At 39.9% G+C, this 20,077-nt stretch overlaps 1 protein-coding gene across 1 annotated transcript in view; it reads right to left on the minus strand.

Annotated features, from left to right (window-relative positions):
- The window catches only part of PLCB1 (phospholipase C beta 1), a 397,722-nt gene that overhangs the window by 118,532 nt on the left and 259,113 nt on the right, over positions 1 to 20,077 (minus strand). Inside the window, exon 10 of the mRNA XM_084261625.1 lies at positions 2,985 to 3,131. Coding sequence (XP_084117751.1) covers positions 2,985 to 3,131 — 147 coding nt within the window. The remainder of the gene's footprint in view (positions 1 to 2,984; positions 3,132 to 20,077) is intronic.

Raw genomic sequence — 20,077 nt, forward strand, 5'->3', positions numbered from 1 at the left:
ACAACAACAAGCCCCATAGCCATTAAAGTGTGCAGTGCTGATAACGATACGTCATTTGTCTTTGGGTGCTGCTGAGGGAAATGCTGCAAAGGAACTCCCCCACTGTGACAACAGCAGTAACCTGAGGTGAGACTGGTGAGAAACCAGGAAAAAAGCAGGGCTGCAAATTAAGGGTTCAAAGGAGTAAATATGACACTAGTGAGCAAAAGAGATGACAGTAAATAAAAAAAGTTTCCAAAAGATGACATTTCTTTAAGCAAGCCAAGGTGCACTGTAAATCACTTCTTTCTTCATGGACCTTTACCTTTGTTCTTAAAAATTATATTTCCCTAAGAAAAAGAATGCAGTAACACTTCTAAATAAATAATCAGGACTTGATGTACTGCCAAGGGTTTCTACTAAAGGCTAGGAAAATGATCAGGGTAATTAAAAATAAATTCAGAGTGTGTACATGTTTCTTTTTATGCTATAATGTTGTTTCATGCTGCATGCTTTTTCTGGGTTTAAAAAACTGACAAAGGGAGATATAATTTGTAGGGTGTTAAGTACAGTAACCATAAAGTATTGCTACACTGATTGGCTTTCTTATTGTCCTAATGATTGTTACACGACTAGCTGCTATTTCACAGCTCCAATGAGGACAGAGGTGCTACTGAAGCTTCCAAAATCATGAGTATCTGAGTAGACTTTTTGAAATCTTCTTGGGAAAAAGAATAGTCTGCCACTGCTAATTGTATTAATTTTACTAAGTCCTTGTTGGAAGAAAGCAAATGGCAATGTGATTGCTGTGTCTGGTCTAGCCTCAAAGCAAAATTTACGGCTGTCAGTTTTTGTAATACACAGATAAAAATCAAATCATTAATCCCATTGTCGGCCAGCTGCCACACATTTACTGAACATAATGAACCCACTAAAAGGGAAGGGCACGTGTTTTGTGCCTGTAAATGTGAAAATACATGCTCTGAAATGGAATTTGAAAGAGATTCAAACTTATTTTGTACTGTCCCCTGAGTTTACTCTGATCTGCTCCCCACATTTTACTAAACCAGAAATATTCTGTTGTTAAGATCATACTTCCAAAAGTACCTTCTGAAATGATTTAGAAATTCAGGCAAAGAAACCTGTAGATACAATCTGAGACGATTTGAAGACTTTCAAGAAACAAGTCAAAGCAAATTTGGAAAGTCTCAAGGTAAACTTCCTTCCTTCTAAAATTATTAAATACATTAGGTCACTTGTTATGCTATTAAAAAAAAATAGAGTAGTTTGGACTAATCATGAATTCCCATCCTTGATTCTTTGTCCTTTGGCTTCTGTGCTTCTAGACCTTAAGAACATGACTCTGTCCTGAGCAGCCATGATAAAAATCTTCCGCTACAGTACTGGCTGTACATACTAAATTCATGCTGGTAGAGGGGAGAGCTGTATTTTACCTCTTCAGACCAACTTTAAACTGCACTGTCCTCACTGTGGGCCTATGCTTCCCACATTTCTACAACAGCTTAACTGTTTTCTTCCAGAAAATCTGTATAAAGCCGCTGCATTTGGCTTAAGTGGGTCCTTATCCCCACCGAGAAAGTCTGTACTGAAGGTAAGAGGCCTGCGAAACATCATAACTAAAAATAGGTTTTGCTCTGGACATGTCTACACTCTTCTGAAGAGCATAAATTTCTGAATATTGGAATCACAGCTTAGAAGGGGCCATTTTCATTTTCATTTCTTGTAATTCAGAGAAACAAACCAGCTGTCAAGCTGAATACTTATAGGACAAGTTTTATCACAAACCACATTTTACCGCCAAGACATAAACATCTGAGAAATGGTGTCTTGAGGAAACAATGACAATTCATTCACTTTATGAAAGCACTAGAAGGTGCTGTAGAAAGTGCTATAACAAACACAAAACAGATGAAAGTAACTACCACACACTCTGTTTAAGCTGGGCATCACCATTGCATGGTTTTGTTTATCTTTTGGTATATTGCCATTCTGAAGAACTTGGTCAGCTAAGGCAAGTCTGTTAATAACATAAAAAAGCTTATTTCATGAGCCTCATTTTTAGCATACCCTGTAGCATTACCTTTTTTTTTAAACATAATGCTAAATGATTAACAAAAAACAAATCAAACAGGAGATAACTCCTTATGCACATCTGTCAAAAACTTTTGTTCCTATATAAGCAAAACTAAAATTCAAAATTTACAATTATTTCTCACAAGTTAACCACATCTTAGACCAGAAAATGAGTGCCAACAGATATATTCCTAAATTGTCCTTTTTTTTTCTTTTTGAATCTTAAAGCATTGTTGACTTTCCTGTGGAAACAAAATACTTCAGACTCATTAACTCTAATTCAAATTAAAAGGAGCTTCTGGGCACTCAGCCTTTCTGAAAAGATGATAGTACCTCAAAATTTCAGCTCAGACATTAGATATAGTCAGAGACCAGATTTCCATTCCTCACAGATATGAATGGGCTGTCAGAAAGCTATGTGCCATGCCAGGACCTCTCTAATCTCTGAATCAAAGGGAATTTCATGGAGCTCAACAAAATGTCAGATTTAATGTTTAGGAGAAAATTTATTAGCTACAGAGATGTTTCCCATGTTCTGCTTCATGCGGTTGTTTGGCTATCCATGGTTGTCATAAAAAGTACAACATTCCCTCTTTTCCCCAAAAAAGGGGCTTAATCTGGAATCCTATCTAAGTTGAATATCTAAGTTTCAACTTTTTCCATGGACTTCAGTGGGCTTCAGACCAGATCTTATCTGAAAAAAGACAACTGCTGCTCACCTGTTAATAACAGTATATTTGATGTATGTGTGAAGCAGCTAGGACAACAAAGTGCTACCCTTGCTTCACTGAAGACTAAGCTCCATCATCAAGTACTGCTGCTGGTGGTTTTTGTACCTTTTACAGTATCACTGCAAATTCCGTGCTATGAATTTTTGCAAGATAAGAAATCAGATCTCTCCAATACTGTACCTGTGAGGTAGGTGTTGTGTGAGGAATTGATGAAATAGTGTGACAGTGGTTGAGACATATCTTCATTTAAATCCAGTTTCTCAGGTGGAACAACACCGTTTTCTTCTCCACTCAGATATCGCATAAATCCATCCACTGATATCTGTCCTGAGAGAAACACAGATCCAGAGAAAGCACCAATTAATTTCAAGTACAGATTTTGTGACGTACAGATGTCACATTGAATATATACTTCCACAAAGGTGTGTGTGAATGACCATACAATCATCTGACTGGCCTTCAACTAGCTGTTCATATACACTTTTGTTATGATTACTTCATTTTCACCCATTTAAGTTGCAGGTGATACACGTCCCTTTACCTATACCAAAGATAAATCATTTCATAATCAGTGTCTACAGATAATCAGGAATACAGGGGAATAAGAGTTACAGAGGGCTATAAGAGCAGAGAAAATAAATCAAAGCCTATAAATGAAAGGGATCTTCTGGGGACAAAATAAAGCATCTTTTCCAGAGGTAACCAAGAAACCAGTAAACAGCCACACAAAGAAACAGCTAACTTTGACCTCTTTTGATTATGATTCTGTGAGCATCTGTGAATGCAACCAAACTGCAAAGTAAAGCAAACTCAAAGAACCAACTTTCAAGTGTGAACTAAGCTTTGCAATTGTTCTATTTGTCTTCCAATTCATAGCTCATTGGAGTGGCAGCATAAATGATCATTTCATATGCTGCTGGCAAATTAGAGAGCTGAGTCCTATCCTCAGCTTAAATATCACTATTGATCTCAGTGAGGGTGAATTTCTCTGTCATGCCTTCTACATAAAGTGATTTTAGGGTGTTGAGCTGTACATTTAGACTAGAAAAAATTAAATAGGTCTAGTAGTCTATATTTGAAGATCAATGCTTAACTAAAAAAAACCAGGAGATTTTTTCTTTCCTTTTTTTTTGTTATTGTTGTTGTTGTTATGTCTAGATTTCATCTACTCACCACATGGAATTCAATAATTAAGTTACTGCCTGTAGTAAAACAGCTCTCCTGTATCTCTGAAGAACCTTGAAGTAGCTACATTCCTGGTAACTCCCAACAGTAAAAATGTCTTCAACCCAAAACCTTCTGCATAGTATCCATATTAAAAAAAACCCAAACTGCAAAGTATCCACATTAAACAACCCAACACCTTAATTGATTGACTATGGCATTTAAAAATGGAAGACTTTGGCTCTACTCAAGTCTGCTATTCTCTCATTTTTGTCCTTAAACTTATAAATTCACAGATATTTTTCTAGTATGTGAAACAGTAATGGGCAACCCTGCATCATTTTTGTAAAGCTTGCAACCACGTGATGCAAATATAGCATGTAAAGCATTTACTTAAAGTCTGTACTTGGATCATAGGATTTGGGGCCTGATGAGAGGAAAAGATGTACCAGTCTTAAATTCAGATGCTTCATTTTCATAACCATCCAAGATGGTAGCACTAAATGAAGCTATTCACATGACAAGGGATGTTGTGACAATACACAGCAATGCAATTATCATTCATTCTTATGACAACAATTGTAAGAGTGTTGGAAGGAAAAACATGAAGTATATCCACTATTTTAAGACTGTAATCCGAGCACAATCTTGTCAGGCTCCACAGCTGCTTTTTTACAGAGTAATTAATCATCCACAGGCAGAGGCCGATGTACTTTTCACAAGAAAAAAATACAAGATGGAGAAAACCAGTAAAAACCACCATTGAGGTTTTTCATGAAACTAAGAATGTATGAACAACCTATCCGCTGCGTGAATCTACCAGAGGGGCATTACAAATCTAAGCAGTATCAGGCACTATCATGGCACTACCTTGAACTAAAATCCACTTAAAAGAAACATTCTCCACTGGGATATAAATGGGGCCTGTGGTGTAAATTCATAGCACACAAGCAACATCCTACAAGAAAAAATAGCTAAGATTTGAATGGAAGAGCTGCTACAGAGGAAACCTGTAAAGCCATGTCACATTATAGTGATATGCAGCTTCTGACGTTTGAGATAGCTCATCCAGAGTCACTTTTAGTATCTCCATGTTGACTGCATTCCTTTCAGCCAGATTAGAAGGCTTAAAGTTGTGCTGCAATCCTGCTCCAGGCTCAAATGAAACAAAGGTGTTCTCATATGCACAATTCCTCAAAACAACTGTGGCATCAAAATCATAACAGTGTTCAGAAAGGTTTCCATTTTGTTATACAGATACTCATGCCAATTCATGTAGATATAGTACTCAAGCATGTCAAAGTGATTTCTGTGCTTAATCCTCAGGGTATATCTGGAAAACAGGGTCCTTGCAGCCCTTGATTTTCAGATGGAGAGTTGAAGCTGAAGATAAATTAACTGATGGAACAATACCCCATGGAAAACCTGGTGGTTAAACTGGGAGTTGAACTGCACAATCTCTTGAAGTCTGCTTGGGTGATGTTGAAAACCTCAGGGATAAAAGGAAGTAAGGCCCAGACCCTCATCTCCTCCCTTCTCTCTATTTTGTGGATCATTCTCCTTCTTTGCTCCCTTCCACACTGAAGGAAGACAAGATCTGCAGAGTGGTCCTTCTGCATATTGACACTAGTATTAACATAAATCATAGCAAGTATTATTCACGTGTATAATTACATAGTTTCTGAGTTACACAGTTGTCTGAGCTTATGGCTAGAGAATGCTATTTTCCCCATCATAATTAAGTAGTCAGCATTTCTGAAAGCAAAGCAATTTGCAAGTTCAATTACAGCTGATATTGTACCAGTGAGAGTTTGACTGTGGAACTGAGATGGCAGATGTCAAAGGGACTTTGTATCCTGGATATTAAAGAGTAGATTGTTTGTGACCAATGTCAATGATATTCCGAGACTGACTGCAGTGAGGATGATCCTCAGTGGACAGTCATCCAAACAGAAAAAGCCTCAATTTATTGGTAAAATTTGTTCCCTGTTTTCTTAGGCATATTACAAATTTACCGCAGACATTGCCAAGAAAAAAATAATTTGTGATCATTTCTTTCCATTACAGCTGTCACCTTTTCTTTTCAGATAGGAAGATTTAATGATATGATTAGACATAAAAAGTTAGAGTGAAAAGAAACACTGAGCAAAGACACAGGGACAGGACAGAAACATTTTTTTTCTTCTCTTTTTTTTTCTCCTTTGCTTACACATAATTGCCTTAAAATCATCTGAACCCTAGGTCTTTGATGAAACTTTCAAAATAACTGGTGTACTTTATATACTTTAAATCGTGGAATTAACTGGCTTGTCTTTTTTACTCACCGTTGCCATGTTAAATTTGATCTGATGTCACTTCTAAGATGGAGGCAGACCCAAAGCTCACTAGTGTTTTACTGAAATGCTGCCATCTACTTCAGTAATGTTTGGTTCAAGACCTTGCTAAATAATCTAAGTGCAATGCAAAGAAAGAGGAGATTCCAGCTGACTCTCCCTTTAGCTATGTCAGCAAAGCCAGATCGAGAAGAGCAAACACAGCTGTAACCATGTGGAAGCTACACTAAAGCTACGGTACTCACTGAAGGTGTTTTCCTCTGTGGGGCTTAAAATCTACCTTTCTTTTTTTTCCCCTCAAATCTGTCTTCTCTAATTTATCTGATTAATTAGAATTTCCCCAGGGGGTCACTCAGTAGTGCTGTATTAAAACACTTAAACGCACAAACATAAAAATGACTCCTTTTTCCTCTGGTGTGTGCTCTATTTAAATGCTTAACAGCTTTCCACAGTGCCACAGGATCGCCTTCTGCTATACGGGCCAGCTGGCCTAGGCCTGGGCCTACACTGCCTCCTCTCCCCTCAGGGCTCGCAGGCCCTCTCTGGGCACTTTGTCTCTCAAGCTCTTCTCCACGCTCCTCGCTGCCAGTGGCGTTTTGCCCTTCCTTAATCCTACTTCCCCCTGAGGGCCTGTGCTGTGGGCTATGCTGAGCCAGCCAGAGCTTCCCGGAACAATCTGGAACCGGCCTGGGGTGGCCCTAGCCTCTCCATACAGAAACCCCAGAGAACCTGGTTGCCCATGCCCCAATTCAATATGAAAGCCAAAACTGAGGATATTCTAATCAACTGCTTCATTTCCAGCCGAATACAAACCCACCTCTGCTCACGGGTCGACTGCTGTCTCAGCACACAGCGCTGAGAAGCCAAGGCATAATGTGCCACAGCTGGATGACTTGCAAAGTGTGTCAAAGCCACCCAGCGCCTACACAGAATGTAAGATGCTCATATGCTGCATTTGATCATTAACATGGGTGGGTTTTTTCTCCTCTGGACTCATTAGACTGAAAAAATTTGTGATGAATGTCAGCTGCAGAATATTTGATTGTTGAAGCACACATAAGCCACTGGCTAAAGTTTGTGCTAGCCAAATAAATAACAAAACAATTTTAATGTTTTTATTGTGCAATGGAATGGGTTTGCAAACTAAAAGAGCAAGTGTTGAGGAGAAATACGAAAGTATCTAATGTATTCTTAATCACAGACTATCCCAATACTTCCATATGATAAACCTGTAGCCAAACACTTGTCTATAAATTATAGAAACTCTTGTGTAAGTCTTAAAACTTGAATAAAAACCTTAAAAAGCCTAGAGGCACTAGGAAGTCTGGAAACACTCTTACATGCCTCTATCCAAATTTGTTCACGTACATACTTTCCAAAATCTGTTCTCCAAATGGGAAGGAAGCTTCTAACAGAAAGGGACCTTGACTCTTCCACACCTTTTGACCATTTTACCCATGACATTCTCAGTGTAAAATGCATGGCGTAATACCCTTGACTACACACTTACCCATGTGAAGTTCCCTTTCCATTGTTTCACAAGACAAATCTAAATACAAGCTCAGACCTATTCAAATCAGGTTCTGGCTTTATCCTTGTGGTGCTTTTCTGCACCGTGGATTTACGCTCTGCTTACACTTTAGTTACACGTGCCAGCAATCCTTTTGCGGCATGCCTGCAATTCCCCTTCTCCGCTTTTAATTTAGAAGCTGAATTTCATCTGTTAGCTGCTTGGCAGGGAGTTTGTCAGTGACTGTCCCACCTGCTGCCTCCAAACCTCATCCTTTATTGCAGAAAGGAAGAGGAAGCCCATAAAGGGGACTCCAAAAATGTCCCCAGGATTCAGTGTTTCACCTGCAGCAAAGTGCAAAGCAGCTCCTTAGCAAGAGATGCCTTGAATGGCTGCTCAATACAACCTGTTTGGTGGTGAAATTCATGCAGACATCAAAGAACTACCACCAGATTGACAGTCAAGTGAAGTCAACCAAATCTGATTTATTTTTTCACTGAAATTCGGTAGAAAGGAGAAGTAATTTTCTACTAGAAGAGTACTATATTTAATAAGGATGCTGAAAGATTCTGTTCAATTTCCTAGGCTGTGATCAGCTTTATTACATGAAACATGTGAAGAGCTTGCGCAGCAGCTTAATCTTTTTCTACATCCCATCCAAAACAGTTAGAAGGGATGGAAAAAAAAAAGAAAAAAAAAAAAGAAAAAGTGGCAAGGCCTGGGTATTTCACAATATTTCCTTATTAGCTACAGTTACATGACCCCTTAGCTTTCAAAATCTATTACTTTGGATCAAAGATGTAAATGTTCCTGGATGACAGCTTAAAGAAAAGCACATAAAAATGCAACTGTTACTTTGCCTGTAAGAAACACAGCTCCTTTGTGGTCAACATTTGTCAGCTCTACAAGACAACAGAAGTCACTTCTGTCATCCCAAATTCTTTTTCTTGGAAGCTGTCTGCAGAGAGGCGGCAAAATGCTGGCAAAGGACATATTGAAAACTCAACAAAATCTATAGGGGTAATGAAGTATATTCTTCAGGGTTCCCGGATATTGTCTACATTCATCAATCAAAATGTTTTTTTTTCCTGCAGTTTATGAGATTTTGACTCTTCCCATTCCTGGAAGATGGTGTTTGCAACTTTGTTAAGAAAGAAGAAACCCTGCCAGTCAGTTGAACTGGTTGGTAGGACAGATTGTACTTTATGAATATACTTCTCAGAGGCCCCTCTATTTGAAGACTTCCTGTGTTATTACAAGGCTTTTCATAATCATCTTTGACTAGACCAAAAGAACCTAGCACATTTTTCTGAGCAGGGCCTGTGACGGTCCTTGTGCAGGCCCAGGGCATTACATGGTCTCCTGTGCAGTCACAGACATAGATAATAGCCTTCTGTAAAACTCCTCTCACACAGTTTCGAGGGCTGGCAAAAACACAGGCTGCTTTTGTCACAACAATCTTTCCCCTGCTGCTTAACTCCACAAGTTCCTCCTTTCCCAATCTCTCTAGTGTGCCAGCATGACCAGCACATTGTTCTGGATGTGGAAAAGCTCCTGGGTCCCTGGGAGCTTGCCAGCTCATCAACTCAAGGATGTAAACAAACCCGTGCTCACTCAACACCTGCAGCACTGTGCCAAGCACAAGATAAGAGACATGAGGGCTCAAAGTAGGGCTGAGCTTTGAAAAAAGCTTCTTCACCAGCTCAGTGTCCTCTACAGAAGCCCAGGATAAAGGCCAAAACCCCAGCACTGTCAGGAGGAAATATTAAAGCATAGGTAATCCTGCAAATGTCTCAACCCAACTGCTTGACCTAAACTCCAGCCTTCTTATTTAAACTGGCGAGCAGTATATGCGAAGATACTTGAGTGCTCCTCAATTTTCCTTTGTCCTCCAGTGTGCTCAGATCTGCCTAACTTCCTCTCAGGAATGTTTGAATCCTTTGGGCAAAGCCTTGGGACAAAATAGGAGACAAATTGAGAGAGGAACAACTGACAGCAGTCAGAGCAAACTCTTGCTTCTACTTCAATCTTGGAACTTCAGCATCAGCCTTTGCTGTCCCTTAGAATTTGTGGATGTTTTGTAAGGCAATTAAAACGTGATTTTGCTTGTAAGCAGTGAACAGGTTTATCTGTAATGTGTATCTTAATGATTTCTTTCCATATATTTCACAGAATCACAATTTGCAAAGCTAAATAGCGCCTTCCATTTGTTACACCCATGCTGCTATCCACTCAGTTGTCATGTAATGAGAAAGGCACAAACATGCCAAGAGATGTTATTAAAGTAAAAAAGAAAACAAACAAACACAAAAGAAGAAGAGACAATTAACTGGCACCTCACATCTCTCAGCCAGCAACACAGAATTACATTAGTATTTTGTCTGACAGCAAAATCAGGTCTATTCCAATGCAATCTGTAACTTTAATCACATTCACTGTAATCCCATGCAGTTGAGCAGTCCTCTCAACTCAAAGATTAAAATCCGCCAAGTAAAGCAGATAGTCTATAATCCTGCGAGAGATCTGTGCAATATGCCCCACTGGGAATTCTATTTCACAAGCTAGCACTACACTTTACAGCTCATTAGGTCTTAAAATTTCCATGCACAGTGTAGAGCAGGATGTGTATACCCCCAGCACGTCTCTTGACACTGGGCACACATTAGCTACTCTATGCTTTCGAGCTTTGCGAGCCAGCGGAGAAGTTCACAAGGACGAATTTACATAAAATTCACACTGTGTGGAACATGATGTGCCACAGCCACTCTGATAACACTTGCTGCATTTGCATCTAAGTGATTTTGGAAGCGATGCTGAAACCTGTTTGGCTTTCCAGACACGTGTGCTATTACTATAATGCTACAGTGTAACTGGAATTTCTGTCTGCGTTCAGTTTTGAAAGCAAGGGCTGGACAGGGCTGTATAGTTCAAGCCACATCCTCTTAATAGCAAAGTCATCCCAAGAAGGAAATACAGTACAGGATCAGCCCAGACTGAAAATGCCACAACCATACAATTGCGTTACTGGACTTTACCCCAGGAACGTCACTGCTGCTCTAGTTTAGAAAAAAACACCAGGAAGAATAGACTAAGAGGGTATCTGAGTAATATTTATAAATAGCTCAAGTGTAGGACACAGGGGGAAATGGCCAGCCTCTTCTCAATGGTCTGTGGAGATAGGACAAGGAGCAATGGTCTCAAGTTGGAGCACAGGAAGTTCCGCACCAATATGCAGAAGAACTTTTTTCCAGTGAGGGTGACAGAGCCCTGGGACAGGCTGCCCAGGGGGGTGTGGAGTCTCTTTCTCTGGAGATATTCAAGACTCGTCTGGACGCTGACCTGTTTCAACCTGTCCTGGGGAACCTGCTTTGTCAGGAGGGTCGGACTCAATGATCTCTGGAGGTCCCTTCCACCCCCTACAATTCTGTGACTCTGATTCTGTGACTTTCAGGCCTCAGATCAGGATATGCAGATACTTCAAAATATCTACGTACTAACCACCCTTTACACAAGCAGAAGTCATCAGTAACTCCTCCAGTTTAACCATTTTCTCAGTGATCAGCAAGGGGAGAAATTTGTACTAGTCAGACAGTTTTATCAAGTTAATAAGTAGAGGAAAGGTTACAGCTGAATCGCTGCATCTTAGTATCAGTGAAGCATTTAATAGTTTCTAAGTTAAAATTTGTCTTATTGGAAAAACTAATCTACAGAAAGCACAGAGAAATAAACCACGCTAAGACTATAACATCAGAGCGTCTTTGAATTTGAAAGCTGAACTGCACAAAACAAGACCAGAGGCTGCCACGCTGATCAGCAGTAGGTCTAGTTTCTTACAGTCTTTAATAATCTGAAAAAGTAGGATCAACAACACAGGGTTTAAAGAACAGACAGTTCTCTGGGAGCTGTTATCAAAACATGCCGATAAAACTGTAATGAGCCAGGTAAATGGGAAGGAAATCAAATGAGAAAAAAACCAAATAATAATTCAAGCTAGGTAGCTAATCATTCAAGCAAAGAAAAATCCAGAATACAGAGCTGAATTGGGAAGGTGATGCTTAGAAATCCATCATCTTGAAAAGCAGACGAGATGCAAAGAACAGCGAGGCAGCTGGATGTAGCTGCACCAAAATGGTTGGGGAAAAAAGTAATTGATTAGCAGGACATTTTACTATCAATTCATTGATGAAAGAGGTCAATGCGCATGGCATTGAATTTATCAGCATATGTATCCATAACTATACCAACCATACAGCCAATCCTATAGATTTAATGGACATAACTTATGCTTAATTTACTTCACTATTGACAACATCAAGAATGTTAATAGGACCACTGACCTTGCGCCCAGTCTCATATCACTAGTTTTTGCCTACCAGTATCAGAAACATATCTGTATCCAGAAGATTATTTAGGTATGATGGATACTTACATATGTTACAATATACACCAAAAGAAGAAAGATCAAAGAAGTAAAGCTGAAGTGGCAGCAATATAATGGTCAACAAGTATTTTAAGCATAACTGATAAGGATGCGGAAGAACAGTTACAGAAGCCAAAGGCAGAACCAAGCAATGACATCAGAGTAAGCAATGAAAAACTTGGGGTGAGTGTCCAAAAAAGCTTGGCAGTGCTACAACTAACAGCACTAGAAAACATTCTTGCAATGCATTTGTTTTCTACTTGCTTAAATCCTTTAAACTCAAACCAGGAGAATATCTGGTTGTGTTCAAACCTCATTTCAGATTTCTAAACTCAAAGGAAAACATAATGGATCCGATTCTGCCCACAGTTATACTTGCTCAACTACTTTCTGTAATTAGACAGTTACCTGGCCACAAACCAAAACAAGCTTTGGCAACACATTCTTGAAAAAGAAACAGAAAACTTAGTAACAACGGAATAGAGTAGAATTCATTGCTCTACCCTTGAATGTGTGTATTTTAATAGGACACAGGGAAATCTGAACATAAACAGAGGATGGTATATCCTGTGCAATATCCAAAATAAATGCTTACTGAATGATGAGGAGTCAGTGAGGGAAAACACAGGAAGGTAAATATGTTGTGTTTAAGTAGCGTACCTAAAAGAGCTTGCTCAGTATCAGTTAATCCAGGCGGAAATATCACATGCCCAAGGACAATGAGATGCAGAATATTTTGTGGAGTAAGGATTATCAACCAAATAAAGCAGAATCCAGTATGTTTGACTCAGAAATGCTTGTCATTCTAATGCAGTTATCATACCTGTTTTATCATCTGTACAAGTGCACAGAGAAAACAAACATTGTATACAATTTTGGGGGGGCAAGAAAATGTGTGCAATGGAAAACCACCTTTCAGAATGGGTTTCAGAAAAGATACTGCAGCTTAAGACATTTAGTTCACTTCAGGCAGGAAATATTTCCTATAAGCTTCTAGGCAAGCCATGCCAAATGGCAAACACCTCATATTTTTATGGTAAAAAGCATTTTCAATCAGAATCAAAACTTTGGGAGCCTTCCAAGGACACTGCCATCTCAAAAGGGAAAGGACGATGGAGTTTCACCTGAGAAGAAACATAAGTTTCCACATCTCACTTGTGTCTGTTGGCATGAGCCATCCATTTTAATGAGATCTTACAGTCACTGTAAAATGTTGAGTGTGCCATTTATTTTTATTAATATATTATGATAGTATTCAAACTCACAGGGTTTTTCAGCTCTTTTCAAACACCCAGGAAAGAAGGGCTCTAACACGCAAGGGCTACAGACTATGGAAAGTATTCTTCCTAATAGTGCTAGAGAACAGGAAAAACTCAACATTTTCTCTTCCTCAAAATTTAAATGCTGGAAACACACTTATTTTAAGGGATATTGATCATCTAAATATCCAGAGCACATTTAAAAACCTTTGCTGTAACAGAGCACGGTCACAGTTCAGAGACTCTGGTTAGCAGAGGTGTTGCATTAAGGAGCACTTGGGACCTCTAATACTGTAAAACAGTGTTTTATTAATAGCAAATAGTATGTGTATATATGTATATATATGTGTGTGTATATATATATAGTGACCATGTGCCTATAGTAGCTTACAAAGACAAAAGCATCCAGCATCTTGAATCAAGCATGTCTATGTTACAGTTCACATTTAGCCAGATCCTTTTTCAGAATTATAGAATGGTTTTGGTTGAAAAAGATCTTCAAAATCGTTGAGTCCCACCATCCATCCAGCCCTACTAGCCCTATGTACAACAAAGCAGTTTCTTACTGGTACCCATCCTCTCTCTTCAGTCACGGATAACTCGCTCTTTGAACAAAACCTGTTTCTAAAACATTAGCAGACATAGATATATAAATTGAGTATCTAGTGACTTTTAGGGACTTGGGGGAAAACCCACTCTGGTACAGATAAGCAAGCACTGTCTCCTAAGTATCAAGAGTGAAACAGAGTGATTGGCATCATCTCCAAGTTGGACTGTGAAGGAATGCTACATCTGAAGCTAGCTAGAGAGCCACACGGGACTGTAGCTTATTCTTTGGCAGGAATTTACTCTTCTGATTTTTTTCTTCTTTGCTCCCTGTCCAAATGCAATTTTGCTTAAAAGGGCTGGCCTGATTTGTGTAGGCTTTACATTAGCAAGCTTCAGCTACTGTGTTCCAGGTTGTCATCCAAAAATGGGGCCTTGGCTACTTAAAAACCCCAATGAATCACGTCGATGATTTCAACTGACATTGAAGATAATGTGGAGCAACACAGCTATGTAAAAGACTTTCTTGCAGTGTCCAGGAACTGCACAACAGTCCTCAAGACCTACTTTCCCACCAAAACTGCTGTCTCCATGCAAATATACCTGCTGCTCTGGATATGGAGTATGATAAGCGAGGAGGAGGTGCTAAGGGCCGTAGCACCTGGACAGACCTCATTCATGACATCAGGCCAAATTAAGCCAAGGCAAGCACAGTAAGCAACACCCAAGTCTCCTAGCAGACACCTCAAGATTAGTAGCCAGAACAGTGGACCAGCAGCAGTAGGGAGGTGATCCTTCCTCTGTACTCAAAGCTGGTGAGGCCATATCTGGAGTACTGTGTTAAGTTTTGGACCCCTCACTACAAGAAGGACATTGAGACGCTGGAGCGTGGCAAGAGAAGGGCTACAAGGCTGGTGAAGGGTTTAGAAGACAAATCTTATGAGGAGTGACTGAGGGAGCTGGGATTATTTAGACTAGAGAAGAGGAAACTGAGAGAAGACCTCATCGCTCTCTACAACTACCGAAGAGTTGGTTGTAGTAAGGTGGGGGTCAGTCTCTTCTCCCTGGAAGCTAGTGACAGGACAAGGGGAAATGGCCTCAAGTTGCACCAGGGGAAGTTTAGGTTGGCTATTAGGAAAAATGTCTGTACTGAAAGGGTTGTCAGGTATTGGAAAAGGCTGCCCAGGGAGGGAGTTGAGTCTCCATCCCTGGAGGTGCTTAAAAGAAGTGTAGATGTTGTACTTGGTGACATGGCCTAATGTTGGACCTAGTAGGGTTGGATACATGGTTGGACTTGATGATCTTGAAGGTCTTTTCCAACCAAGACCATTCTATGATTCAGAATGCTTTGAGCCCTAACTGCAATTATCTACAAAAGTGACTGGAGAGAAAGTCTGCAGGGTCTCAGGGTTTTGCAGACACAAGCCCATCCTCCAGCTGCTCCTGGCCCTTCAGCAATAATAAAGAAATTGTTCCTGACAGGATATCCCCTTACAGGATACAAGGCGACAGATAGTTTAGATCCAATTAAATCTATAAAACCACCACACAAAACTACCTTCATACAAGTTCCTAGCTAGGACTGGAATGAGCACTTTACGACACAGCAGATTTCTAAAACAGGCAGACAGCTAGAGAAGTGGAAAGACTTTAAATCAGACAGATAAAAATACCATTAATCCCAGCAATACTCCAGTTATTTCTGACAGACTTGAAAGAAGGCCACGGCTGAAATATGCCACTGTCTCCCCAAGCCTCTGAAAAACATGCTCTCTAGAATGCCTCCAAGTGATCCTGGGAGATATAATAATGTTAAATGTTGGCTTACTTCCAATTGCTAAATTGCATTAAAGGACAACTAAAAATACATACTTTTTTTTCTCTTAAGTGATACTTCTCTACATAAGCTATTAATGCACTTGCCAAAAAGACTGTTCTGCAGTATAATGGGAAGAGATAAGAGTGTGAGCAACTTACAGGTGGGGAAAAACCTAAGAAAAACAGTCATTGCAGCTCATGTTTTTACTTCCAGAAACTGTTCCACTTGAAGAGGAGATTAATATTAAAGAAGGAGTAGAAAAGAATAAAGGCAGGGATCTGCAAACCCAGTTCAAATAAACTATAAAGAAGGGACTTCTGTCCCTTGAGAGGGGCTTCCTCATCTGCAGGCACCACATTTGACAATCCTTTTCATCAACAAACCAAGCTCTACCTGAACCACAATTGCTTTTTTTTTTTTGGCCCTCTTTACTACCTCTGGTAGGCTGTGCCAAAACCATGTTGTTAGGAAACTTCTCTTAATTTCCAGCCTAAATTTATTCAAGGCCATTTGATACCTCTGTGTTCTTCTGCCAACATTGTCCTTCAGCTTACCACTTCTTTCTGCCTTCCCGGCGTTTTATCCTGATGTATTTATAGGCAACAGTCATATTCCAGCTCAAGGATATTGTTAGAGTAGATGATTACATCTGACATTATAAAGGAAACTTCCTCATATGGTGGTTGTATTATAGTAGCGCACACACTCCAACTATGTTAACTGCCCTGCTGTGACAGATCCCATAGATACCAAAAGACTCCCAGATCGTTGCTCGCTCCTCAATCCCAGAATCACAGGATGTTAGGAGTTGGAAGGGATCTCAAAAGATCATCTAGTCCAACTCTCCCATCAGAGCAGTATCACCTAGATTAGGTCACAGAAGAACCTGTCCACATGGGTTTTGAATGTCTCCAGAGAGGGAGACTCCCCAAACTCTCTGGGCAGCCTGTCCCAGGGTTCTGCCACCCTCACAGTGAAAAACTTTTTTCTTATGGTCACATGGAACCTCTTATGCTCCAGCTTGCACCCACTGCCCCTTGTCCTTCATTGGACATCACTGAGAGGAGTCTGGCTCTGCCCTCCTGACACTCACCCTTTACATATTTATAGACATTGACGAGGTCATCCCTTAGTCTCCTCTTCTCCAAGCCGAAGAGGCCCAACTCCCTCAGCCTCTCCTCATAAGGAAGATGTTCCACTTCTTAGTGGCCCTGCGCTGACTCTTTCAAGCAGTACTCTTTCTCAAGGCAGAGGAGGAGCTCCTCTAGTCAACTGGACCAAAGCATGAGGCAAAAAACCAAAACAGCACATGAAAGGGGATGGCCAAATGTCAGCGAGCCCATCAGTGGCAGGGCCAGGAAAACGCAGCTCCTCTGCCACCAGCTGTAGATATCACCCCCTGTGTCACAGCAGCCTTCACTCCCTTTGTCCTCCTGGGCCCTTTGCAGCTGAAAAGCTGTAGCAGTCATAATGAAAATGCAAACCCAACAATGTTTATTCGAAGTTTATCTACAGTTGTTTCCTTCAGCAGTTGAGTCCATGCTGCTTTATGTTTTCCGAAGTAAACTTTATCTGATATTCATCTTCAAATAATAAATCCTGCTGCTAAAACTGAATATCTCACTGCGTTCCATAAAAGGGGCAGCAAACCAGCATCAAGCACAAAGAAGCTGCTTTACTTTTAGAGTAAGTTTTCTATTTATGGGCTCTGAGAGTCTGAGGCTGAGTTAAACACAACCCAGGCAAGGCAAGAGAAGAAAAACGTTTCTCCATAACCCTTGAAATGCAACATTATTTAAGGCTCACTTTACCTATCCCTGAGCAAAAGCCCCATCTGAAGGGAGTCATGTAGCTCCAAAACCTCTACTCATGCCAGCTTTGAGGTCCTGTCACCCCAGGTTCTTTCATACATTTTCAGTGTTAGCACACAGGGTTTGAGCCCATCGAGGTGGTCTATCAGGTTTCTAGGACGTGGGTCGGGAGTTACTGTTACGGTCACCTTCCATATTAGCCCAGGACAGGCCTGATTGAACTTAGATCACTGTGATTAGTTTATGCTCTCCAGCTTTGCAGATACAAAAATTCCACAACAGGTCTATCCACTATCTATTCAACACAGCTTCACTGGTATCAGTGGAGCTATTCCTGGTACCAGATACCAGTCCCAAAATGCATTACCACTAAGCTCAAGCTTCCTTCAAAGCATCTGCATTATACAGGAAGATTAGGAAGCGTGCACTCCCGGGAACATATTTTTGATAAATATTATCATCAATTTTAGCACCGACAGCAAGAAACTAACTCCATGTATAACATACAGGACTCAGACCCAAGCCAGGTCCTACATTTTAAAATGCAACCAAAGATAAGCTAAAAACGTTCCTTTCTACTTCGCATCTCCATTGACTCTTGCAAAACCCATTATTTCGAGTCCACACTGTTTCATTTTATGTTATCAAGTTGTTACACTTAGGATAGAAAGCTGAAGTATTTTACCTGTAAAGCAGATACAAAAATACCTCACAATTGAGAATTTTCCATTCTAAGAGCTTTTTACAGGAGTTGGTTGTTTATCTGAGATGCAATCTTCCAAACTACTGCAAGACTGGAATAATTTTTTACAGCTTAATGGTAACTAAAACCCAAGCAACTAAGAAGAAAATATAGCACATTATAGAAACTTATTTTGCAAATTTATCTTGACAAGTATAGTTTCCATTAACTTATTTATGGTGACACATTATTCATAGTAACATTTGTTGCATATATATATCTCTTAAAAAAAAGTTCTCTGGCAAGGTACCTAACTAAGCACTTGTTGCTGACAGCATGGGACAGGCTATGCTTTTGTGTGGCTTATGAATTTTAAAAAGTAATAAATTGTGATTGGGATCTACTTGTTCTGTCATCATTTGAGAAACAACACATAGAGCTCTTAGCTTATCCAGCTGGAATGCTGGAAAGCATTGACCACCCCAAAGCTAATGGGGTTTTTGGTCAATATTCTTAATTTCCAATGTTGAAGTTAGGATGCCAAAGGATTTCAACCATTTTGTAACATTTCCTACAAGTGTTTCTGTGCCAGAAAACCCCACCATTTCAACAAATGGTTTATACATCAGAATTTATGCTTTAAATATTATGAACTTTGTCTTAAAAGTGTAGCCATGGTTTTATGACACTTGTTTTTGCCATTAAAATCTGTTGCCTAGGAAATGACCCCCTTCTGCCATCAAAAGGCTCCAACGTGTAATTATTCTTAAGCAGTTACTAAAAGGTGAATTTAATGTGGTGGGATGAAAATGTTCAAAGCTCATTGATGTTTAAGAGAAGGAAAACACATTTGTGCCAAAGTGAATGCTGACTGCCTGGTGTTAAGGCTGCCATGTGAAACACAGAAGTAGTAAATGCTGTATAAAATTAAATATATCTTAATCTAATGCTAATTGCTTAATTTATTTCATTACCTAAGAAAAACTCAGCACAACAAGTACCAATAAACGCATACTAGCAAAACAGAATTAATACTGGGATTCAAAGAGATTCATGGAACTAGCCCCCCGCCCCCTATTCCTTCTAAATACTTGTCTAAATAAACCTGACATAAACTCCTTCCAAATAGCCACCACTGAGAAACTCTAGAAAAATAAACACTGTGAAATATAAGAGGAAAGAAAGCTTTTTTCTTTCATGCAGCTCTAAAGGCTTGGCCCTTTAAAATTAAATGGAGATATTATTTAAACCAATACAGACTTCAGAGAACCCCCCCCCCCCCCCACATCTTTATGCCATTACTTATCTCAAAGATGCCTTCTAGTAAGTACAAGCTGGTGTGCAGATTCATCGGCCAGGAAAACTTCCAAAGCACTTTCAGACTATTTTTAAAGCTTATACTACAGTTAAGACAATTTCTCTCAATAAAAACCACTCTGAAAATAATGGCTAATAACAACCTAACCTTTTTCTGCTCTGTGGGAAGCATATAGTTTATTGCTAGAGCACAAGTCCACCTTTTTCACGCCTCCTTTCCCTAGCAGGACCTGTTTTCCTATTCTTCATTGCTAGTTTGGCACACAGATACATTTCTTGCACGTGCAATCTTTAAGAGACGCAGGCTGCCCCCACAGCAAAGACTGTTGTTACCCCGTGGTCTTTGAGCTCTCAAAATTCCTGGGTCCTTTTCAACTTGGAAGCTTTCAGTAATGAGTTGCATCCTTAACTC

The sequence above is a fragment of the Gallinula chloropus genome (genome assembly GCF_964237585.1).
Source record: "Gallinula chloropus genome assembly, chromosome: 3".
NCBI classification, from domain to species: domain Eukaryota; kingdom Metazoa; phylum Chordata; class Aves; order Gruiformes; family Rallidae; genus Gallinula; species Gallinula chloropus.